The sequence below is a fragment of the Hylobates moloch genome, unplaced genomic scaffold (genome assembly GCF_009828535.3).
Source record: "Hylobates moloch isolate HMO894 unplaced genomic scaffold, HMol_V3 SCAFFOLD_9, whole genome shotgun sequence".
In the NCBI taxonomy this organism is placed as follows: domain Eukaryota; kingdom Metazoa; phylum Chordata; class Mammalia; order Primates; family Hylobatidae; genus Hylobates; species Hylobates moloch.
Window position 1 is genome coordinate 45,600,047 of NW_026652284.1, and position 25,703 is coordinate 45,625,749.

The 25,703-nt window shown below is 44.0% G+C and overlaps 1 protein-coding gene across 1 annotated transcript in view; it reads left to right on the forward strand.

Moving 5' to 3' along the window:
* The first annotated feature begins 15,696 nt into the window (after nucleotides 1-15,696).
* TCEA1 (transcription elongation factor A1) overlaps nucleotides 15,697-25,703 on the forward strand; it is a 57,470-nt gene continuing 47,463 nt past the window's right edge. The window contains exon 1 of the mRNA XM_032759773.1: nucleotides 15,697-16,076. Within this exon, the coding sequence (XP_032615664.1) occupies nucleotides 16,014-16,076 (63 nt within the window). The 5' untranslated portion in view covers nucleotides 15,697-16,013. The remainder of the gene's footprint in view (nucleotides 16,077-25,703) is intronic.

Consider the following 25,703-nt stretch of genomic DNA (forward strand, 5'->3'; position numbering starts at 1 on the left):
AGCACAGTGGCATAATCATGGCCCACTGCAGCCTCGAACTCCTGGGCTCAAGTGATCCTCCCACCTCAGCCTCCAGAGTAGCTGGGACTACAGGCACCCACCACATGTCTGGCTAATTTTTAAATTATTTTTTGTAGAGGTGGGGTCTGGCTTTGTTGCCCAGTCTGATCTGAAGCCCCTGGCTTCAGGCAATACTCCCACGTTGGCCTTCCAAAGTGTTGGGATTACAGGTGTGAGCCACCACATCCCACCTGAAGGGCCTTATTCTGAGTGAAAAAAGCCAGTCTCCAAATGTCATGCACTGTATATAACTTTTTCAAAATAACTAAATTACAGAGATGGAAAATGGATTAGTAGTTGCCAGGGGCTAGAGATGGTGTGGGAAAGGGTAGTAGATGTGACTACAAGGGAATAGCATGACAATGATCTTTGTGGTGACAGAATAGTTCTATATTTGATTGCGGTGGCGGTTATATGAATCTACACATGATAAAATGATAGGGGACTATACACATATTTTTAAACGATGTCAGTGTCGTGGTTGTGATATTGTACTATATGTATGATGTAACCATTGGAGGAAACTGGATGGAAGGGGACACAGGACCTCTATGCTTATCTTGACAATTCCCTGTGAATCTATAAATATTTCAAAATAAAAAGTTTTTTAAAATGTACAGTGGGAGGGCTGATAGAAGCTGAAATATTCTGTGGTTCTTCCATTTTTTGTGAGTAGATAATATTTATTCCTTTTAAAGCTAAGTGTTGACAGTGTAAGGCTAACTAAAAAAATGAGAATAAATAGATGTAAATTCCAAAGTAGTGGGGATGGGGATGTTTTTATTTATTTATTTATTTTGAGACGGAGTCTAGCTCTGTCACACAGGCTGGAGTGCAGTGGCGCGATCTTGGCTCACTGCAACCTCCGCCTCCTAGGTTCAAGCCATTCTCCTGCCTCAGCCTCCTGAGTAGCTGGGATTAGAGGCGCCTGCCACCACGCCCAACTAATTTTTGTATTTTTAGTAGAGACAGGGTTTCACTGTGTTGGCCAGGTTGGTCTCGAACTCCTGACCTCGTGATCTGCCCGCTTCATTCTTCCAAAGGGCTGTGACTATAAGCGTGAGCCACTGTGCCTGACTGAGCGGATGAAATTTTTGTCTCCATTAAAAAAAAAAAAAAAAAAAAGATGAGAAAGGAGAAATAATGCATATAAAACATAGAACAAGACATTTCATACTATGATACATACAAATCCAAAAATAACAGTTATTTCCACTGTGATGAACTAAATTTGTCAGTAAATGACAGAAGCTAGGCCGAACAAAAGAATGATCTAAAGCTGCGCGCGCGCACACACACACACACACACATTTTGGTTTTTGAGACAGGGTCTCGCTCTGTTACCCAGCCTAGAGTGTAGTGATGTGATCACAGCTCACTGCAGCCTTGAACTGGGCTGAGGCAATCCTCCTGCCTCTGCCTCCCAAGTAACCAGGACTACAGGTGTGCACCACCATGCCCAGCTAATTTTTAAAATTTATTTTTATCGTTTTATAGAGAGGGTTTTAGTATGTCACCCAGGCTGGTCTCTAACTCTTGGCCTCAAGCCATCCTCCCACCTCAGCCACCCAAGTGCTGAGACTACAGGTGTGAGCCACCACACCTGGCCAAAAGCTGTATTTTCATTACAAGCAATATCAAACACATAGGGCACAGACAGTTTGAAAGGGATGGGAAATTATAACAAGCAAATACTACCTGAAGTAAGCTGGCTTGGCTATATTTGTATGAGGTGAAATAGACTTTAAGGCAACAAACATACATCCACACAAAAACTTGTACACGAATGTTCATAGAAGCATTATTCATAGGAGCCACAATGCAGAAATCACCCAGATGTTCATAACCAACAAGTGGATAAATAAGACGTGGCATAGCCATAAAATAGTATTCAGTAATAAAAAAGAATGCTGGCCAAGTGCGGTGACTCACGCCTGTAATCCCAGCTCTTTGGGAGGCAGAGGCAGGTGGATTACCTGAGGTCAGAGTTCGAGACCAGCCTGGCCAACGTGATAAAACCCTGTCTCTACTAATAATACAAAAATTAGCCAGGTGTGGTGGTGCACACCTGTAATCCCAGCTACTCAGAGACTGAGGCAGGAGAATTGCTTGAACCTGGGAGGTGGAGGTTGCAGTGAGCTGAGATCACACCACTGCACTCCAGCCTAGGCGAGAAGAGTGAAACTCAGTCTCCAAAAAAAAAAAAAAAAAAAAAAATTAAATTAAAAAAGCTACCACATGGAAGAACCTAATTTTACCTAAATAAAGCTGTTAAAAAAAGAAAACTTTAATGCCTGGTAGGAAGGCTTTGTGTCATTTTCACATATGCTTAATTATCCCTCCCAGTCATGGTGATGCTCTTGAAGATAACAGTTCACATTCCTGTGGGTTCCAGATATCGGAGGAACCAAAATCAACCTTGTTTTCAAAGAACGTGGTTGTCTCTCAGGTGGCTTTTTGAAGGACTAATACAAAGACTGCCTTTATTTGCTCTAACTCAGAACTCTCTCAGGGTGAAGAAATAGCTCAGAACTCTCTGAGGGTGGAGAAGTGACTAACACAGAGGGTGTTGGTCAAAAATATTTAAAGGCAAATGAACCAGTTGCTACCACTTAGGGCAAATGATATATAAGTTGGAGCAAACAATAGACACACCAAAAGGCCTGGGAGGAAAGACTGAGGAGTGAGATGCTTTGGGGAAATAAAGGTTTTCAAGTGCTTTCACGTATTTCTGGAATCCAGACCATGTGTATGAACAGGGCAGGGTGCAGGTTCAGAAAAGTGGCTGAGTGGCTGGTTGTGGTGGCTCACACCTGTAATCCCAGTATTTTAGGAGGCCGAGGCGGGCGGATCACTTGAGGTCAGGAGTTCAAGACCAGCCTGGCCAACATGGCGAAACCCCATCTCTACTAAAAAATACAAAAGTTAGCCAGGCATGGTGGCCCCAGCCTGTAATCCCAACTACTTGGGAGGCTGAGGCAGGAGAATTGCTTGAACCCAGGAGGCAGAGGTTGCAGTGAGCCAAGATTCCGCCACTGCAGATTCCAGTCTGGGCGACAGAGAGACTCCCTCTCAAAACAACAACAACAAAAAAAAGATCTGAGAAATTCCTAAGCTCTCACCCCTGGCTGACCTTGAAGTCCTGGGCCAGCAGGTCATGAAGGTTAAGGCAGAGTTGGAAAGTGACCAGTTGAATATTACAAGTGTGCCCAACACAAAGAGCCCTACTGCAAAGTCTGGGAGATTTTTTTTCTTGCTCCAGGTGTTTAAAAAAATGAAGTATCTGTCAAAACATTAGGTGGACACTGAGCTAACAGAACAGATACTTTAGTGACTACACATGACAGAGTTTAGAAATGTCATTAAACATATAAACTAAAAAATTCACATAACTCTAATGATAAGTGGCAACAATTCTGATTTTAAAAGTTACATTATAATCTTCAAAATGTTCAATTTTCAGCAAAAATTATGAGGCATACAAAGAAACAAAGCCTGGCCCATTCACAGGGGGAAAAAAAGAAATGAACAGAAACACTGTCCTTGAGGAAGCTCAGATATTGGACTTACTGAGCAAAGACCTTATTCAGCTGTCTTAAATATACCTCAAAAAGCTAAAGGAAACCATGGAGAAAAAAATTAAGGCAGGAGGACAATCTGTCAATAACTAGAGAACATCAATCAATAAATAAAAATTATAAAAAGGAACCAAATACATATCTAGAACTGAAGATAATAATTAAAATAAAAAATTCATTAGAGTTGCACAGCAGGTTTGAGCAGGCAGAAGAATCAGCAGACTTAAACATAGTACAATTGAAATTATCCAGTCTGAGGAATAGAACGGAAAAAGAAAATAAAAATGAACATAGCCTAAGAAACCTGTGGGTTTCTTAGAGTAGCAACATACACATAATGGAATTCCAGAAGGAGAGAAAAAAGAGGAACAAAGGAATTATCTGAAGAAATAATGGCCAAACCCCAAATTTAGCTGGGTGCAATAGCTCGTGTCTGTAATGCTAGCAATGAAAGACTGAGGCAGGAGGATCACTTGAGGCCAAGAGTTTGAGACCAGCCTGGGCAGTATATTGAGACCCCATCTGATATAGTTTGGATGCTTTCCTCTCCAAATCTCATGTTGAAATGTGATCCCCAATGTTGGTTGTAGGGTCTCATGGGAGGTGTTTGAGTCATGGCGGCAGATCCCTCATGAATAATGGCTTCGTTCCCTCCTCACAGTAATGAGTGAATTCTGGCTTTATTAGTTCATGCAAGAGCTAGTTGTTTAAAGAGCCTGGCACTTCCACCCTGCCCTGCTTGTTCCCTCTCTCACCATGTGACATGCCAACTCTCCTTCTCCCTTCTGCCATGAATAAAAGTTTCCTGAGGCCCTCATGATGCTTGCACCGTGCTTTTTTGTGTTTGTTTGTTTTTTGCATTTTTTTCTTGAGACAGGCTCTTGCTCTACTGTCCAGGATGGAGTGCAGTGACATGATCTCAGCTCACTGCAACCTCTGCCTCCCAGACTCAAGCCATCTTCCCATGTCAGCCTCCCAAGTAGCTGGGACTACAGGTGCTCACCACAATGCCTGGCTAATTTTGTGTTTTCTGTAGAGATGGGGTTTCCCCATGTTGTTTGGGCTGGTCTTGAACTCCTGAGCTCAAGCTATTTGCCTGCCTCAGCCTCCCAAAGTGCTGGGATTACAGGTGTGAGCCACCATGCCTACCCACCATGCTGCTTGTGTAGTCTGCAGAACCATGAGCCAAATAACCTTTTTTTTGTTGTTTTTTTTTTTTTGAGACGTAGTCTTGCTCCATTGCCAGACTGGAATGCAGTGGTGTGATCTCAGCTCACTGCAACCTCCGACTCCCTGGTTCAAGCGATTCTCCTGCCTCAGCTTTCTGAGTAGCTGGGCTTACAAGCACGTGCCACCACACCCCACTAATTTTCATACTTTTAGTAGAGATGGGGTTTCACCATGTTGGCCAGGATGGTCTCGATCTCCTGACCTCATGATCCACCTGCCTTGGCCTCCCAAAGTGCTAGGATTATAGGCGTGAGCCACCACACCCAGCCTGTTTTTTTTTTTTTTTTTAAATAAATAATTACCCACTCTCAGGCTGGTACAGTGGCTCACGCCTGTAATCCCAGCACTTGGAAGCCCGAAGCAAGTGGATCACTTGAGGTCAGGAGTTGGAAACCAGCCTGGCCAACATGATGAAACCCTGTCTCTACTAAAATTACAAAAATTAAGGCCGGGTGAGGTGGCTCTCGCCTGTAATCCCAGCACTTTGGGAGGCGGAGGCAGGTGAATCACCTGAGGTCAGAAGTTCGAGACCAGCCTGGCCAACACGGTGAAACCTTGTTTCTACTAAAAATACAAAAATTAGCCAGGCATGGTTGTGGGCACCTATAATCCCAGCTACTCGGGAGGCTGAAGCAGGAGAATTGCTTGAACCCGGGAGGCAGAGATTGCAGTGAGCCGAGACTGTGCCATTGCACTCCAGCCTGGGCAACAAGAAAGAAACTCCATCTTAAAAAAAAGCAAAAAACAAAAAACAAAAATTAGCCGGGCATGGTGGCACACACCTTTAATCCCAGCTAATCCTAACCACTCAAGAGGCTGAGGCAGGAGAATCGCTTAAGCCTGGGAAGCAGAGGTTGCAGTGAGCTGAGACTGTGTCACCGCACTCCAGTCTGGGTGACAGAGCAAGACTTTGTCTCAAAAAAAAAAAAAAAAGAAAAAGAAAAACAATAATTACCCACTCTCAGGTATTCCTTTACAGCAATGCAAAATGGATTAATACATTGTCTCTGAAAAAGATTTGTAAAAACTTCAGTGGGTGTGTGGTGCATGTCTATAGTCCCAGCTACTCAAGAGGCTGAGATGGGAGGATCACTTGATCACTTGAACCCAGTAGTTTGAGGCTGCAGTGAGTCATGATTATGCCACTTCACGCTGGCCTGGGCAACAGTGTAAGACCTAGACTTTTTTTTTTTTTGAGATGGAGTCTCACTTTGTCACCCAGCCTGGAGTGCAATGGCACAATCTTAGCTTGCTGCAACCTCTGCCTCCCGGGTTCAAGTGATTCTCCCACCTCAGCCTCCCGAGTAGCTGGAATTACAGGCACCCGCCATCATGCCCAGCTAATTTTGGTATTTTTATGGAGATGGGGTTTCACCATGTTGGCCAGGCTGGTCTTCAACTCCTGACCTTAGGTGATCCTCCTACCTCGGCCTCCCAAAGTGCTGGGATTACAGGCATGAGCCACCACGCCCAGCCGAGACCCAGACTCTTGAAAAAAAATCCCTGACTTTGATGAAAGACATAAATCTACACATCAAAGAAGCTCAATGAACTCCAAGTAGAATAAACTTGAATATATTCACACCAATCCAATTATAATCTAACTGTAGTAAGACAGAAAGATTATTGATAGCAGCAAGAGCAAAAGAACTCATCACATCCAAGTGTTTCAATGAGATTAACAGCCAATTTTGCAGCAGAAACCACAGAAGCTAGGAAGTAGTGGGATGATACTATTTAAAATGCTGAAAGAAAAAATACCTGTCAATGAACAATTCTGTATCCAACAAAACTATCCTTTACTTGAGCCCAAAGTTTGAGACCAGCCTGGGCAACATGACAAAAATACAAAAATTAGCATGGTGGAATGCACCTGTAGTTGCAGCTACTCCAAGGAAGGAGGGTGGCTCAAGACTTGGATTTTGAGGCTATAGTGCACAATCACACCTGTGAATAACCACTGCACTCCAGTCTGGGCAATGCAGCAAGACTTCTTTTTTGATGACTTTGGCTGGATATCACAGGCTGTTCGAGACCTGGATTTTGAGGCTATAGTGCACAACCACACCTGGGAATAACCACTGCACTCCAGCCTGGGCAATGAGCAAGACTCCTTTCTCAGTGACCTTGGCTGGATACCCGTGGGTGCCCTTAGACAAGTGACCAAAACTGAGAGGGCTCCAATGGATGTGGAGTAGGAGGCAGCAGGCCCGGGGCAGCCAGAAGTGGGGAGAAGCCTCTGCTGCAGCCAGTTGGTGGGGGTTCATGGCCCCCACCGCATGTGGCAGACCCATATGCTCCCTCCTGTGAACACAGAGCCTTAAGAATCTAGTTTAAATAGGCTGGGCGCAGTGGCTCATGTCTGTAATTCTAGCACTTTTGAGAGGCCAAGGCAGGTGGATCACTAGAGGTCAGAAGTTTGAGACCAATCTGGCCAACATGGTGAAACCCCATCTCTACTAAAAGTACAAAAATTAGCCGAGCATGGTGGTGGGCGCCTGTAATCCCAGCTACTCGGGAGGCTATGGCAGGAGAATTGCTTGAACCCAGGAGGCAGAGGTTGCAGTGAGCTGAGACTGTGCCATTGCACTCCAGCCTGGGCGACAAGAGCAAAACTCCATCTAAAAAAAAAAAAAAAAAGGAAAAAAAAAGAATCTAGTTTAAATAATCCCAACTTAGCTCAGCAGTATACAAATGCTGTGCTCCTATTCAATTTCATCCTTCCATCCTCATGTAGTTGTTGTTACAAATGAAATCTTTACACAATATATGCCCATTAACATAGATTTATAACATGCTTCTATGCACTTGTGTTTTAAATGGCAAATTCAGCTCATAATAGGATTAAAGTATGCAACTGAAAGAGATTGGTAAAATAAAAATTTAAAAAAGAGATACAACTATATGTCTTGAAGAGACTCATTTTAGATCCAAGACAAATATATTGAATGTAAAAGGATGGAAAAAGGTGTTCCATGAAAACAGTAACTAAAAGAGAGCTGAGGTGGATATACTAGTATAAAAATAGAGTGCAAGTAGGCTGGGCGCGGTGGCTCATGCCTGTAATCTCAGCACTTTGGGAGGCCGAGGCAGGTGGATCACGAGGTCAGGAGATTGAGACCATCCCGGCCAACATGGTGAAACCCCATCTCTACTAAAAATACAAAAAAAATTAGCCGGGCGTGGTGGCGGGCACCTGTAGTCCCAGCTACTGGGGAGGCTGAGGCAGGAGAATGGCGTGAACCCGGGAGGCGAAGCCTACAGTGAACCGAGACCGTGCCACTGCACCCCAGCCTGGGCAACAGAGCGAGACTCTGTCTCAAAAAAAAAAAAAAGAAGAGTGCAAGTCAAAATTTGCTACAATTTGCTACAAAAGAACATTATATATGGATAAAAGGGTTAAACCATCAAGAAGATATAACAATCATAAACATGTCCATACCTTACAACAGAGCCCCCACATATATGAAGCAAGAACTGACATAGTTTAAGGGTGAAATAGGTGGTTCTATAATAATAATTAGAAAATTAAAAATACACCTCTTTGGCCAGGTGTGGTGGCTTGATGCCTGTAATCCCAGCACTTTGGGAGGCCGAAGCAGGTAGATCACCTGAGGTTGGGAGTTCGAGACCAGCCTGACCAACACAGAAAAACCCTGTCTCTACTAAAAATACAAAATTAGCCGGGTGTGTTGGCCTGTAATCCCAGCTACTCGGGAAGCTGAGGCAGGAGAATTGCTTGAACCCGGGAGGTGGAGGTTGCAGTGAGCCAAGATCACGCCATTGCACTCCAGCCTGGGCAACAAGAGCAAAACTCCATCTCAAAAAAAATAAATAAATAAAAATAAAAATAAAAATAAAAAAATAACCCCACGACTTTTATTAATGGATAGAACAGTTAGAGGATCAGTAGGAAATACAGAACTTAAACAACATTATAAACCAACTAGACATAATACATACAGTACACTCCACCCGTAAGAATGCATATTTTTCTGAAATGCACATGGAACATTCTCCAGAATTGGTCATTTGTTAGACAAATTAAATGTCTCAATTTTTTTATTTTCAATTTTTTGGCAGAGTCTTGCTCTGTCACCCAGGCTGGAGTGCAATGGCGGGTTCTCAACTCAGTGCAACCTCCACCCCCTGGGTTAGATGATTCTCATGTCTTAGCCTCCCAACTAGCTGGGACTACAGGCGCACCACCATGCATGGCTAATTTTTGAATTAGTAGAGACAGGGTTTTGCTATGTTGGTTGGCCAGGCTGGTCTCAAACTCCTGACCTCAAGTGATCTGCTCGCCTCAGCCTCCCAAACTGCTGGGATTACAGGCATGAGCCACTGCACCTGGCCTCAATAAATTTTTGTTTTTATTATTCATTTATTTGTTTGTTTATTTTTTCTTGAGACAGAATCTCGCTCTTGTTGCCCAGGCTGGAGGGCAATGGCGTGATCTTGGCTCACTGCAACCTCCGCCTCCCGGGTTCAAGCGATTCTACTGCCTCAGCCTCCTGAGTAGCTGGGATTACAGGCACCCACCACCACGACCGGCTAATTTTTAGTATTTTTAGTAGAGACGGAGTTTCACCATGTTGGCCAGGCTGGTCTTGAACTCCTGACCTCAAGTGATCCACCCGCCTTGGCCTCCCAAAGTGCTGGGATTACAGGCATGAGCCACAGCGCCCAGCCTTGTTTTTTTTCATTTATTTATTTTGAGACAGGGGTCTCGCTCTGTCGTCCAGGCTGGAGTGTAGTGGCACAATCATAGCTCACTGCAACCTCTGTCTCCCAGACTCAAGTGATCCTCCCACCTTAGCCTCCCCAGTAGCTGGGAGTACAGGTACGTGCCACCATGCCTGGCTATTTTTTTTTTTCAATTTTTAGTAGAGGTGAGATCTCACTATGTTGCCTCCCTATGGTGGTTGATCTTGAACTCCTGAGCTCAAGCAGTCCTCCCACCTCAGCCTTCCAAAATGCTGGGATTACAGGTGTGAGCCACCATGCCCGGCCAAAGAATTTTTAAAAATCATAATCATACAAAGTATTTCTTTAACTATAATGTGATGAAGCTAGATATAAATAACAAAAGGAAAAAAGTAATTTCACAATTATGTTGAAATAATACATTCACACAATTTCAGAAAGAAATCAGAAAATAGAACAATATTTTGAGACAAATGAAAACAAAGCTATGATATACCAAAATTTATGAAATGCAGTGAAAACAGTGCTCAGAGGGAAATTTATAGCTCAAAAAGAATAATCTCCACCAGGTGTGGTGGCTCAAAAAAAAAAGAAGAAAAATCTGACATTAATTACCTAACTTTATGGCTTAAGGAATTGGAAAAAGAGAAGAAAAGTAAACTCCAAAATGTCAGAAGGAAATAATAAAGATTAATTAGAGACAAAAGAAAAGATTAGGGCAGGGAACCGTGGCTTATCCCTGTAATCCCAGCACTTTGGGAGGCCAAGGTGGGAGGATCTCTTGAGCTCAAGACACTGAGGCTGTAGTGAGGTATGATTGTGCCACTGCACTCCAGCCTGAGTGACAGAGCAAAAACCCTGTCTCAATAAAATAAAAATTAATAAAAGATAATATAATATAAATAAATAACAATAAAATACCAAGAATAATTTTAGCCAATGAGGTGAATTTAGCCAAGAGTTGCACACTGAAAACTATGTTATATTGCTTAAAGAAATTAAAATAGAGCTAAATAAATGGAAAGATATCCCATTGTAATGAATTGATAGACTTAATATTGTTAAAATGGCAATGGTCAATCTTCATGACCTTGGATTTGCAACTCTTTCTGAGATTTGACACCAAAAGCACAAGTAACAAAAGCAATATACGAATTGGACTTTGGTAAAATATAAAGTTTATGCATGAAAGGTCAATATCAAGAGACTGAAAAGAGGCTGGGCAAGGTGGCTTACATCTGGAATCCCAGCACTTTGGAAGGCTGAGGCGGGAGGATTGCTTGAGTTCAGGAGTTTGAGACCGGCCGGGGCAACACAGTAAGACCTTCTCTCTACAAATAATCCAGAATTAGCTGGGCATGGTGGTGTGTGCCTGTAGTCCCAGCTACTCAGGAGGCAGAGGCAAGAGAACTGCTTGAGCCCAAAAAGTGGAGGCTGCAATGAGCCATGATCACACCACAGGACTCAGCTTGGGCGACTGTGAGACCCTGTCTCAAAAAAAAAAAAAAAAAAAAAAAGACTGAAAAGATAACCCACAAAATGGGAAGGGAAACAATGATTGCAAAGCGTATATATTTATCTCACGGCTGTACAGTCCAGAATTATATAAGAACATTTACAACTTAACAACATAAACACAACTCAGTTAAAAACTGGGCAAAAGACTAGAATAGACATTTCTCTAAAGAAACCATAGAAGGCTGGGGGAGGTGGCTCATACCTGTAATCCCAGCACTTTGAGAGGCCGAGGTGGGTGCATCACCTTAGGTCAGGAAGTTCCAGACCAGCCTGGCCAACATGGTGAAACCCCATCTCTACTAAAAGTGCGAAAATTAGCCAGGGGTGTTGGTGCTCCCCAGTAATCCCAGCTACTCGGGAGGCTGAGGTGGGAGAATTGCTTGAACCCGGGAGGTGGAGGCTACAGTGAGCTGAGATTGTGACACTGTAATTCAGCCTGGACAACAGAGTGAGACCCCATCTCAAAAAAATAAAAAGGCCGGGCGCAGTGGCTCACGCTTGTAATCCCAGCACTTTGGGAGGCCGAGGCGGGCGAATCACAAGGTCAGGAGATCGAGACCACGGTGAAACCCCGTCTCTACTAAAAATACAAAAAATTAGCCAGGCGTGGTGGCGGGCGCCTGTAGTCCCAGCTACTCGGAGAGGCTGAGGCAGGAGAATGGCGTGAACCCGGGAGGCAGAGCTTGCAGTGAGCCGAGATTGCGCCACTGCACTCCAGCCTGGGCGACAGAGCGAGACTCCCGTCTCAAAAAAAAAAAAAAACCATAGAAATGGCCAACAAGCACATGAAAATATGCTTAACATATTAGGAAAATGCAAATCAAAGCCACAATGAGATACCATTTCATACCTCATCAGATAATTAGAATTCTAAAAATGAACTAAACAGGCTGGGCACAGTGTCTCACTCCTGTAATCTCAGCACTTTGGGAGGCCAAGGTGGGCAGATCACCTGAGGTCAGGAGTTCAAGACCAGCCTGGCCAACACGGTGAAACCCCATCTCTACTAAAAATACAAAACATTAGCTAGGCATGGTGGCAGCTACTCTGGAGGCTGAGGCAGGAGAATCGCTTGAATCCGGGAGGTGGAGGTTCCAGTGAGCTGAGATCACGCTATTGCACTCCAGCCTGGGCAACAAGAGCGAAACACCGTATCAAAAAAATAAAAATAAAAATAAAGGACAAAAACAATTGTTGACAAAGATGCAGAGAAGTTCGAGCCCTACAACGTTTCCGATGGGTATGTAAAAATGGTGCAGCTGCTGTGGAAAACAGATGGACAGTTCCTCGACTTTAAATGTAGAATTACCATGAAATTCAACAATTCTACTCCTAGGTTCACACCCAAAAGAACTGAAAACAAGTGTTCCCACAAAACTTTGTACAGGCATGTTCACAGCTACACTATTCACAAGAGTGAAAATGTGGAGTAGTGAAAGGTGGGTGGAAACAATGCTTATGTCCATCATGTGATGAATGAATTTTAAAAGTGTTACCTATATGCGATGCATATTATTCAGCCATAAAAATGAATGAAGTACTGACACGGCTACAACACAAGTGAACCTTGAAAACAGCTAGGTGAAAGAAGTCAGTCAGAAAAGGTCACATATTCTAGGATTCTATTTATTAAATAGATAAAATGTTCAGAATATTCAAGACTATAGAGACAGCCAATCAGTGGTTGCCAAGGGTTGAGGGGAGAAAGGAATCAGGAGTGACTGCTTAATTGATACTGGGTTTCTTTTTGAGGTGATGAACATTTTTGGAAAACTTTTGGGAACTGTTAAGTGGCGATGGTGGCACTATATTGTTATCATTAGAAATGCCACTGAATTGTACACTTTTTTATTTTATATTTACTTATTTATTTATTTTTGAGACGGAGCCTTGCTCTGTCGCCCAGGCTGGAGTGCAGTGGCGCAATCTCAGCTCACTGCAACCTCTACCTCCTGGGTTTAAGTGATTCTCCTGCCTCAGCCTCCCGAGTAGCTGGGATTACAGGCGCCCGCCACCAGGACTGGCTAATTTTTGTATCTTTAGTAGAGACAGGGTTTCACTATGTTGGCCAGGCTGTTCTCGAACTCCTGCCTTCAGGTGATCTGCCCACCTCGGCCTCCCAAAGTGCTGGGATTACAGGCGTGAGGCACTGCGCCCCACCAGAGATCTTTATTTTTAAACATAGGTGTCTACAGCTATACATTTCCATCTGAGTGTTGCCTTTGCTGTATCCCATGCACACTGGGTATGCACACACCAGGCCTTTACACTTTAAAATAGCTAAAACAGGCCAGGTGCGGTGGCTCACACCTGCAATCCCAGCACTTTGGGAGGCCGAGGTGGGCAGATCACCTGAAGTCAGGAGTTTGAGAACACCCTGCCTAACATAGTAAAATCCCATCTCTACTAAAAATACAAAAATTACCATGGTGTGGTGGTGGGCACCTGTAATCCTAGCTACTTGGGAGGCTGAGGCAGGAGAATTGCCTGAACCTGGGAGGCAAAGTTGCAGTGAGCTGAGATCACACCACTGCACTCCAGCCTCCTAGGTCGAGACTCCGTCTAAAAAAAAATAAAAAATAAAATAAAATGAATTAAAATCTAAAAAAAAAGTTAAAAATGGTCTTAGACAAGGTAGCATGAAAAAAGAAGAAAAGTAGTTAAAAGGATAAATTTTGTGTTATGTGTATTTTACAGTAAAAAAAAACAACTGATTCTTTGGGGAAAAAAGAAAAATGACAGAATTATTAGAATAAATGTACAAATCCACATCATAAAGGGAAATTTTTACATACTCATTAATTGAGGCATGAAGCAGACAGCAAACAGGGATGTAAATATTGCAACATTTTCTGTAGAAAACAATTTTTTTCTGTGTGTTCTTTTTTAGAACACATAGATATGGATAAAAATTGACAAGATAGGCCAGGCGCAGTGGCTCACGCCTGTAACCCCAGCACTTTGGAAAGCCGACGTGGGTGGATCACCTGAGGCCAGGAGTTTGAGATCGGCCTGGCCAACGTGGTGAAACCTCGTCTCTACTAAAAATACAAAAAATTAGCCGGGCGTGCTGGTGGGCGCCTGTAGTCTCAGCTACTCAGGAGACTGAGGCAGGAGAATCGCTTGAACCCGGGAGGCGGAGGTTGCAGTGAGCCAGCCGAGATGGAACCACTGCACTCCAGCCCGGTCAATAAGAGCAAAACTCCGTCTCAAAAAAAAAAAAAAAAAATTGACAAGACAAATCTCAACAAATACTACAATTTAAGCTGGAAATCAATAATAGATAATTTAAAAACGAAACGAAATAGGGAAACGATCCCAATACTTCTCCCCCAAATGAGTGAGTCATAACCAGGAAAAGTCTGTCATCTCAGTATAGAAAGAACATTATTAGGCGATGTATTTTGATGAATGATAGTTACGTGGTGTGGGAGTTATACCTGCAAATAGCATGAGTTGGTAGTGAAGGGTTTAAATGGGGAAAGACTTTTTGGAGGAGCCTGCATTCTCCACTATGAACCCTGTCACAACTTAAGTCACCTTCCTCTCTGATCCTCAGAAGCTGGTGGGATGCCTTGTGTAATTTCTGACCAGAAGGTTTCTGTCAACTGTTTTTCAACTATTCAAACTGCCATGCCCAAGACTGGGGCTTAGTACTCCAGGAGCTCACAAACGATTTCACCTTTATTTATTTTTTATTTTTTTTGAGACGGAGTTTCGCTCTTGTCGCCCAGGCTAGAGTGCAATGGCAGTCTCCGCTCACCGCAACTTCCGCCTCCCGGGTTCAAGCGATTCTCCTGCCTCAGCCTCCCGAGTGGCTGGGATTACAGGCCACGACGCCCGGCTAATTTTGTATTTTTAGCAGTGACGATGTTTCTCCATGTTGGTCAGGCTGGTCTCGAACTCCTCACCTTAGGTGATCCGCCCGCCTCGGCCTCCCAAAATTCTGGGATTACAGGCGTGAGCCACAGCGCCCGGCCGTTTTTTTCTTTTTCTTTCTTTTTTTTTTTTTTTTTAAAAGGAACGCTTAGCCGGGTGCAGTGGCTCAGGTCTGTAATCCCAGCACTTTGGGAGGCCAAGGCGGGCGGATCACTAGGTCAAGAGATCAAGACCATCCTGGCCAACATGGTGAAACCCTGTCTCTACTAAAAATACAAAAAATTAGCCGGGCGTGGTGGCGGGCGCCTGTAGTTCCAGCTACTCGGGAGGCTAAGGCAGGAGAATCGCTTGAACCCAGGGGGCGGAGGCTGCAGTGAGCCGATATCGCGCCACTGCACTCCAGCCTCGCGACAGAGCGAGGCTCCGTCCCCCCCCAAAAAAAAGAACTCTTAAAACGAGTAACTCCGTAACCTAATTTAGAGGACGCGGGTTCCATTTTTCCCCGTAGCAGTCTCCTATGGAGAAAGTGCTTGGCTTCCCACGGACTTTAAAACCTGCCAAAGTTCCATGCTCGGAATCTGCCCCCGTTTGGAGCTACTTGGGCCTCCGCGGGTTCTAAAACTCCGGGCTGTCCCGAGGCAACAGGGGGTCGAAAACCCGCCCTGTGCGGGGGCGGGGACAGAGGTGAACGCCCAGCGAAACCCGGCGCCTTCCCCGACCCTCTAGCCGGAAGCCACGCCTGCCCGCTAGCCCGACGCCCGCCTAGCGGGAACCTGGGCTCGTCCCTTCCCAGCGATCTGCAGTCAATTGGTAGCGCCTGCACGTCGCGCGCCGTGTTCGATTGTCGCTGCCTGGGGAGGAGGAGCCGGAGCCGGAGCCGCCGCTGCCGCGGGCTTCTTTCGTGAGGAAGGGGGCCTAGGCCCGGGCCTGCGGTGGTGGGGCTTGCCGCGCGCCGGGGGTCGCTCCTGCTGTGTCCTCCGCTCCAGCTTCGCCCACTTCCCCTTGCCAGCGGGCTGGGCGCGGAGAAGACCTGCCGGAGCCATGGAGGACGAAGTGGTCCGCTTTGCCAAGAAGATGGACAAGATGGTGCAGAAGAAGAACGCGGTGAGCGCGGCGAGCGGCGCGGGCCGGGAGGGAGGTCGGGCCGCGGTCCGGCCCGAGGGGGCCCCCCCTCTCTCCTTCTCCCTCCCCCCTTCTGTCTCCCCTCCCCTTGCAGCCTCCCGTCTGGGAGTCGGGCCCGCGGCGCCCGCGTCCCCGGTGAGGGTGTCCGGGCCCGGGGCGTCGGGTCCCGCGGCCACCCGCGTTAGGACCCACTCGCTCTTGTATTTCCAGTCCCTTCTCGCTGGTGCTGCGTAATAAACCTAATCGATTTAGGGATTAGGGCACGCTCTCCGTTGACTTTAAACTTTCATGGTAGTAAAACCTTGACAATTTAGCTTAGGAATTGAAGCGTAGAAAGTCCTCAGAACTTGAAAGAATGGAGTCTTCCGTGATCCGTGGCCAACATCTAGAAAGAGCATCAAATAGAGGCTTGTGATCGGTATTAGACGTCGGGCTGGTAAAATGTAAAACTCCTGTATCTTATTTTTGAAGAGGGCTGAACGTCCGCCTGGTTATCTCAACTGCGCTCGCTACATGTTTGCTTAGCGATTAAAAAGGTAAAGTGTGCTAGTTTCTTGGCGAGTTGCTAAACGTTTTATAAAAAGCGGGTGTTGTCCTGTCGTAATGTACAGAAGAGTTATGACTAAAGCACGCACACTCACCAGAATGCTGGTAGAGGGATTTGGACAAATTATATTGTTGGGCATTTTCTAAGTGGTTTACAGTTAATACTGGTGGCATTTTCTTGTTATTGATGAATATTTATGTGAGCAGGCCCTTTTGTGGTTTGTAAGAAATCGTCATACGACCAGTTTCTACAGTTTGCCCATTTGTGTGGCACTTTCAGTCCCTTGCGTCAGACTCATCTGTTCTCAGCTAAACTTACTTTTTTGAGACGGAGTTTCACTCTTGTTGCCCAAACTGGGGTGCAATGGCTTGATCTCGGCTCACTGCAACCTCCGCCTCTCGGGTTCAGGTGATTCTCCTGCCTCAGTCTCCCGAGTAGCTGGGATTACAGACGTGCGCCACCACGCCTGGCTAATTTTTTGTATTTTTAGTAGAAACGGGGTTTCACCATGTTAACCAGGCTGGTCTCGAACTCCTGACCTCAGGTGATCCGCCCACCTCGGCCTCCCAAATTGCTGGGATTGCAGGCTTGAGCCACCGCTCCTGGCCTCTCAGGTAAACTTATATAATTGTCTTCACCTAAATTTGTTTAACCACGTTCGGCACATTTTTATCATCAGTGTACCTGAAATAATTTTTCTTCCATCTATGAAGTAAATTCCATGTCAAACTAATGTGAAGAGAAAAGGGATGCTCTGATTTGTACAGCACTTTGGAGTTAAAAAGCATCTGCTCAAAATTCTTTTGTGACTCACACAGAGCTGTGAGTGTATAAAGGGTATCCATTTTACAGATTAAGACACTGAGAGAGATTAAGTACTACTACTTAAATTAAGTACTGTGTAGTTTGGAATAAGCCAGGACCCAGGTTTTCTTCTGGACAACATGCTTTCCACATGACAGCTAGATCAGGAATTAGTGTTAACACTGAATACGTAAGACTTCAAACATCCTCTGTTCCCCTTTTTCCTTTAACAGGTGCATTGCCTCGTATTTCATTTCATACCCTGTTAATCAGTATTTGCAAATTTTGGCCTTTTAAAGTATTTCCTGTTTATTTTCTGTTCTAGATATTACCAGTGCCATTCTCCCCCCCCATTGATAATGGCCCTTCATTTCCCACTTCAAATTCTGGTTATTTGATAGGTTATCTGGTTATTGAAACATTTTCGTTATTTTGTTTAAACTGGAAAATTTTTCTCTGATCTGGAGATCCCCAGACTTGCACAGTAGAAGCTCCCAGGGAAAAAAAGCCATTTGTTGGGTAATTTTCTCTCCAACTTAGGCTGTAATATGTATCCTTTAATCATCTAATGCATTAGATGTTTGCTTGATTTTGTTTCTTTCCTTGTAATAGATGTTTCTTAAAATGAGTACTTTTTTAGTGGGCAGGTGTGGAGAAGATAAGTTCATATTTATCTGCAGTTCTCAAATCGTCAACAAATTTTCAGATCTTTTGTAATGAGTCTGGAAGAGAATGAGAATAAACTCCACAAATAATCCTCAAATCTAAGTTTTCTTCTCAAATCTAAGTTTTCAGGTAGTTCAAAACTTTTCCAGTATGAAAACTTGCCTCCCAAAAAGAAAAGTAAAACTGACTGGCTCTTGTACTTTTGTTTTCCCCAGGCTTTTCCCTGCTTGTCCTCTGGAAATTCAAACAGGCTGATGAAATACAGAGAAAGAGAAATGGTCAGAATGACACTGATCTTTTCCCCAACTGCATCATCAGCCTACAGATGGCTTTTTAAGTGTTCAGTAATTCAACAGAATATGTTTTAGGGGTTGTAGAATTATGGTATATGTGTTTCTCTTTTTTTCTATAGTTTTCAGATTTGTCTCCCAACTTTTTTAATGTTTTATATTATGAAAAAGTTAACCTTTTTTTTTTTTTTTTTTTGAGACAGTGTCACTCTGTTACCAAGGCTGGAGTGCAGTGGTGCAATCTCGGCTCACTGCAGCCTCTGCCGCCTCCCCAGTTCAAGCGATTCTCTTGCCTCAGCCTCCCTAGAAGCTGGGACTACAGGTGTGTACCACCATGCCTGGCTAATTTTTGTATTTTTAGTAGAGATGGGGTTTCAGCATATTGGCCGGGCTGGTCTCGAACTCCTCATATCAGGTGGTCTGCCCGTCCTGGCCTCCCAGAGGGCTGGGATTACAGATGTGAGCCACTGCACCCAGCCTGAAAAAGTTAACTTTGAAGAGTAATAGTTGTCATCAGAATTGACAAATTTAAGTGCAAATTTAGATGTCATTTAAAAAAATATTTTAACATGCTGCTGCTTTACCTGAATAATTTTGTTTTACTAAAACCATAGGTGTCACACTTATCCCATTTATTCCTTATCCCATTTATTCCTTTACTAAAACCATAGGTGTCACACTTATCCCGTTTATTCCTTATCCCATTTATTCCTCAGGCAACTTTGCAAGATGAGTATTATCCTCATTCTGAAAATGAGGATGCTAAGTATTTAGAATAGTTAAGTGAATTGTCTTAAGCCAAATAGCTAGTAAGTGGCCAAGTGAAGATGTGAATCTAAATCTGTTTTGCTCCAAAGCTAGTACTACTCCTCTCTTAAGCTACAGTGTCTCTCTAGAAGACCCTTGCATCTGTTTTTGAACCATGCATGGATACAATTAAGTGAATACAAAATCAGGAAATAAGGGTATGAACTTGCTGTTTTGGGACAGCTGTGTTTCTCTAGATACCTAGATCAATATCCTGACCCTAGTTCTACCCAAGATGTCCCACGTGTGTACTTGATTTCAAGTGCACATGACCAAGCCACAGTGAACCACAGAAAGTAGTTCGAAATTTTTAGGTATTAGCTGTTTTCCGCTTAAGCTTTTTTCTTGTCACTTTGATTTGATGTCAGTAACCAAGTCTGACTCCTAATGTGGGTTCAAATCCTGGCTTTTCTGAACTTTAGCTGTGTGATTTTAGGCAAGTTCTTTGTCATCACTAAAATGTTTTTTGTCATGGTAAACTGGAGATAATTTAGTAAGGATTAAGTGAATATAAAATGCTTCTAGTGTAGGATTGTGGGCCTAAAGGATGTAATAAGGCCTAAAAAACAATCTGAGGTTGCCTTTCTTTGTAAAGGATTCATTTAGATTATAGAAGGAGGAATGAGGCAAGGACATAAAGTTTTGAAGTTCATGGAGAGATTTTGTGGGTAGTGCTGAGGTTTATTTATTTATTTCATTGAAGGCTCAAGGTTAAGTGGAATTAAATTGCAGGGAGAGAAATTGAAATTAAATGTTAGAATTTCCTAGGAGCCGGGGTACCTGAAATATTGATTTGCATTTCCAAGTACCTGAGTTAAAACAACAACTGCAACAAAACTTTCATATCTATATCAGAGTTAGATTAATTAGCATAATTCAAAATTTAGAATGACTATACAATTTTTAATAACAGCTTTATTGAGAAATAGAATTAAATTCCTTCTTAAAGTATAGTTGACTCTTGAACAATGCAGAGGTTGTGGTGCTCACACCATCCCCCCTCCCTACCCGCATGCGGTCAAGTAGTATAACTTTTGTAGTAGTATAACTCGTGCAGTCATGTCACTCAGGCTGGAGTGTGGTGGCATGATCTTGGCTCACTGCAATCTCCGCCTCCTGGGTTTAAGTCACTCAGGCTGGAGTGTGGTGGCATGATCTTGGCTCACTGCAACCTCTGCCTCCTGGGTTTAAGCAGCTCTCCCACCTCAGCTTCCCGAATAGCTGGGACTACAAGTACGTGCCACCACACCCAACTAATTTTGTATTTTTAGTAGAAATGGGATTTTGCCATTTTTCTCAGGCTGGTCTTGACATCCTGACCTCAAGTGATCCACCTGCCTCAGCCTCCCAAATTGCTGAGATTACAGGCGTGAGCCACTGAGCCCAGCCTTTTTTGGGTATTTTTTATAGAGGTGGGGTTTCACCATATTGCGCAGGCTGGTCTAGAACTCCTGGACTCAAGTGATCTGCCTGCCTTGGCCTCCCAAAATGTTGGGATTATAGGCACTTAGCCTGGGCGACAGAGTGAGACAACATCTCAAAAAAGAAAATAAAAGAAAATCATAAAGGAGAGAAAATATGTTTACTGTTCATGAAGTGGAAGTGGGTCGTCGTAAAGGTCTTCATCCTCCTTGTCTTCACATTGAATAAGCTGAGGAGAAAGGAAGAGTTGGTTTTGTCATCTAGGGTGGCAGAGGTGAAAGAAAATTCTCAGGTGAGTCTGTGCAGTTTAAACCCATGTTATTTGAGGGTCAACTGTTAATTCAGTGGCTTTTAGTGTACTTACAGGTTTGTGCAACTATTACTACTGTATAATTTTAGAACATTTTTATCACTCGAAAAAGAAACCCTGTACCTATTAAGCAGTCACTCCTCATTCAGCCCTCATTTGCCCCCACTAATTTCTCACACGCCTCTGACAGCCACTAATATACTTTCTGTCTGTGTGTTTGCCAAATCTGGAAATTTTCTATCAGTGAAATTATACAGTATGTGGTCTTTTGTAACTGGCCTCTTTTGCTTAGTAGAGTCTTTTTTTTTTTTTTTTTTTTTTTGAGACAGAGTCTCATCTCACTCTGTGGCTCAGGCTGGAGTGCAGTGGCACCATCTCGGCTCACTGCAACCTCTGCCTCCCAGGTTCAAGCAGTTCTCCTGTCTCAGCCTCCTGAGTAGCTGGGACTATAGGTGCAAGCCACCATGCCCAGGTAATTTTTGTATTTTTAGTAGAGACAGGGTTTCACCATATTGATCAGGGCTGGTCTCAAACTCCTGACCTCAGGTGATCCACCCACCTGGGCCTCCCAAAGTGCTGGGATTACAGGCGTGAGCCACCGCACCCAGCCTTAGTATAGTCTTTTAAAGGTTAGTTCATGTTATATTATGCACCACTATTTTATTACTTTTTATTGCTGAAAAGTACTCCACTGTACTGGTAGATACACAGTACTGCAATTTTTTTTTTTTTTTTTTTTTGAGGTAGAGTCTCACTCTGTCGCCCAGACTGGAGTGCAGTGGTGCGATCTTGGCTCACTGCAACCTCCGCTTCCCTGCAACCTCCGCCTCCCGGGTTCAGGCAATTCTCCTGCCTCAGCCTTCCGAGTAGCTGGGACTATAGGCGCGCACCACCACGCCCGGCTAATTTTTGTATTTTTAGTAGAGATGAGGTGTCACCATATTGGCCAGGCCAGTCTTAAACTCCTGACCTCATGATCCGCCTGTCTTGGCCTCCCAAAGTGCTGAGATTTACATGCGTGAGCCACCCCGCCCGGTCTGATTTTTGTATTTTTAGTAGAGACAGGGTTTCACCGTGTCAGCCAGGCTGGTCTAGAACTCCTGATCTCAGGTGATCTACCCGTAGCTTCAGCCTCCCAAAGTGCTGGGATTACAGATGTGAGCCACTGCACCCAACCACGATTTGCTGATTCATTCATGATTTGGTGGACATTTGGGCTGTTTCAGCTTTTTGGCTGTTGTGAATAATACTGCTAAAAACATTTCTGTCGAACTGTCTTGCTCTGTCACCCAGGCTGGAGTGCAGTGGCGTGATCTTGGCTCACTGCAAGCTCTACCTCCCGGGTTTCTGCCATTCTCCTGCCTCAGCCTCCGGAGTGGCTGGGACTACAGGCACCCGGCACCACGCCCGTCTAATTTTTTGTATTTTTAGTAGAGACCGGGTTTCACTGTATTAGCCAGGATGGTCTCGATCTCCTGACCTCGTGATCTGCCCGACCTCGTGATCTGCCCGCCTCGGCCTCCTAAAGTGCTGGGATTACAGGCGTGAGCCACCGTGCCTGGCGACATATGTTTTCATTTCTGTTGGGTGTATACCTCGGAGAATAATTACTGGGTCGTATAGTAACTATGTTTAACCTTTTGAGGAACTGCCAGACCTTTCCAGTGTGGCTGCACCATTTTACATTCCAACTAGCAGTGTGTGAGGATTCCAGTTTCACCTCATTTTCACCAATATCATCTGTCTTGATTATAGCCTTCCTAGTGGGTGTAAAGTGGTATTTCATTGTGGGTTTGATTTGCATGTCCCTTGTGATTAACAATGTTGAGCATCTTTTCATTGCTTTGTGGCCATTTGCATATCTTCTCTGGAGAAATAAATGTCTGTTCAGATCCTTTTCCCATTTTTTAGAAAAGAGTCAGGGTCTGGCTCTGTTGCCGAGGCTAGAGTACACAATGGCTTAGCCCATTTTTAAATTGGGTTGTCTTTTTATTATTGCGTTGTAAGAGTTCTTTATATTCTGAATACTAGACCCTTGTTAGATATGCTGATACTGTCTCCCATTCTGTGGGTTGTCTGTCCGCTCTTGGTTGTGGCCTTTGAAGTATAAAATATTCTAATTTTGATGAAGATGAATTTATACTTTTTTTTCTTTTGTTGCTTGTGCTTTTGGTGTAGTTTAACTGCAAATTTGAGATGACATAGTAATATTATAAGTCCTAGCTTTATAGTGATGTTATTGAGCTACAACTCAAATATCTATAATTCATTGTTTAAGAAAATAGATAATGGGCCAGGCACAGTGGGTCACGCCTGTAATCCCAGCACTTTGGGAGGCTGAGGTGGGCAGATCACGAGGTCAGGAGTTCAAGACCAGCCTGGCTAACATAGTAAAACCCCATCTCTACTAAAAATACAAAAATTAGCTGGGCGTGGTGGCAGGCGCCTGTAGTCCCAGCTGCTTGGGAGGCTGAGGCAGGATAATAGCTTGAACCCAGGAGGTAGAGGTTGTAGCGAATTGAGATCACGCCACTGCACTCCAGCCTGGGAGACACAGTGAGACTGTCTCAAAAAGAAAAAATAGATAATATCTTAATTCTTTAACCTTGAAATCTTATAATACTGCCTATGAAGAAGACATTATTGTAGAAGAAGTAACTGTTTTACTTGATTGAGCTTAAATATGCTCACTGAAAATGCTGGCTTATGGCCCTTGGAGATTATTGTTATGGTAGAAATAAGTATTTGTATATTTTTGTACTCCTCATCAACCATCCTATGTGTCAGACCCTCTGTTTTGATACTTTATCTGTGTAATGTTGCCTCATTTGGCTGTTTTAACTACTACTCAAGGTTGGTGTATTATGCTCACCTATGTATAAAGAAGCTGAAGCTTGAAAAGGACAAATAACATTACCAAGATCTTGTAGTTAGCAGATGTCAGAGCATGGATTTGAATCTAAATCTGTCATATATGTACGCCATATTCTTAACTGTAAATCCCTATTACTCCCTTCTTTTTACATCTCCTTGAGGAGAGGGATGTTTGTATCCTACATGGTCTTGAGAATACTGAGCACATAGTATAAGTTTGAATATCATGGTTTATAAAATCACTTTTTTTCTGTTACCAGATGGGAGCACCAACAATGTAATAAAATAGTGTGATAGCTGTAGTTTATCTTTCAGCCAGTAGTGTGAACTAAATTTGGCTCTGGAAATTAAAGAAGAGTTTCTCTTGCATCATCTATAGGAGATGCTACAAACTCGTAGACTTGGACATATATTCTTTTCTTTTCTTTTTTTTGAGACAGAGTCTGGCTCTGTCCCCCAGGCTGGAGTGCAGTGGCACCATCTCGGCTCACTGCAAGCTCCGCCTCCCGGGTTCACACCATTCTCCTGCCTCAGCCTCCTGAGTAGCTGGGACTACAGGCGCCCACCACCACGCCCTGCTAATTTTTTATGTATTTTTAGTAGAGACAGGGTTTCACTGTGTTGGCCAGAATGGTCTCGAACTCCTGACCTCGTGATCCGCCCACCTCGGCCTCCCAAAGTGCTAGGATTACAGGCTTGAGCCACCGCGCCCGGCCTCTTTTTTTTTTTTTTTTTTTTTTTTAATAGAGGTAGGATCTCATTCTGTTATCCAGGCTGGTTCCAAACCCCTGGGCTCAAGTGATCCTCCTGCCTTAGGCCTCCCAGAATGCTGGGATTACAGGCTGAGCCATTGTGCCTGGCCTAGACTTGACATTTAGAGCTAGGTGATGCTTGGGGAGGGCTAAAATACAGCTTCTTGTTTGTGATACTAGTCACCTGAGTTCACAAAGGAGTGCTGCCACTGGTGCACTGCTGGGGAAAGGGCAGCAGTATAAGGGTCAGGCGACTAGTTCATGACCTTACTACCCATCAGTATGACCTTGGGCAAGTCACTTTTCTTTTCTGGGTTTAAGTTTCTTTTTTTGTGTGTAATTAAGGGTTTGAAATAGATGATCAAAGATTTCTATTTGTTTTAAAATTCCCTGATGTCAGAAAGGGTTTCAGTCTTGCTCACTGCTGTATCCCCAGCACAGTAGAGGTTGGTACATTTGACATTACTGGAGTAGATCTTAACTTTTTAGTTAGTAATCATAGGACCTTGTGCAAGTTTCTTGACATATTTCCTCATCTGTAAAATGGAGATAATACCTGCTTCTATAGGGTTTATAGTGAAGGTGGAATTAAATCTATGTGAAGTATTTAACAATGCCAAGCATGTAGTAGCACTCAAAGTTTGTTGTCACCAAATTAATGTATGATTATCTGTTTTGCGTTTCACTCATTCAGATCATCATAGTTATTTCTTTTTGTCTGTTTTTTTTTTTTTTTTTTTTCTGGGATGGAGTTTTGCTCTGTCGTCCAGGTTGGAGTGCAGTGGCACGATCTCGGCTCACTGCAACCTCCGCCTCCTGGGTTCAAGTGATTGTCCTGCCTCAGCCTCCTGAGTAGCTGTGGAATTACAGATGCCCGCCACCACGCCTGGCTAATTTTTGTATTTTTAGTAGCGATGGAGTTTCACCATGTTGGCCAGGCTGGTCTTGAACTCCTGAGCTCAAATTGATCCTCCCGCCTCGGCGTCCCAAAGTGCTGGGATTACAGGCGTGAGCCACGTGTGTGAGCCACCGTGCCCAGCCCATAGTTATTTCTTAAAGACCCTTCAGTGAAATATTTATTCGAATTGGTTGGAGCACAGTGCAGTTTTCAGAAAGGTCATAGTTTTATTCCATGAG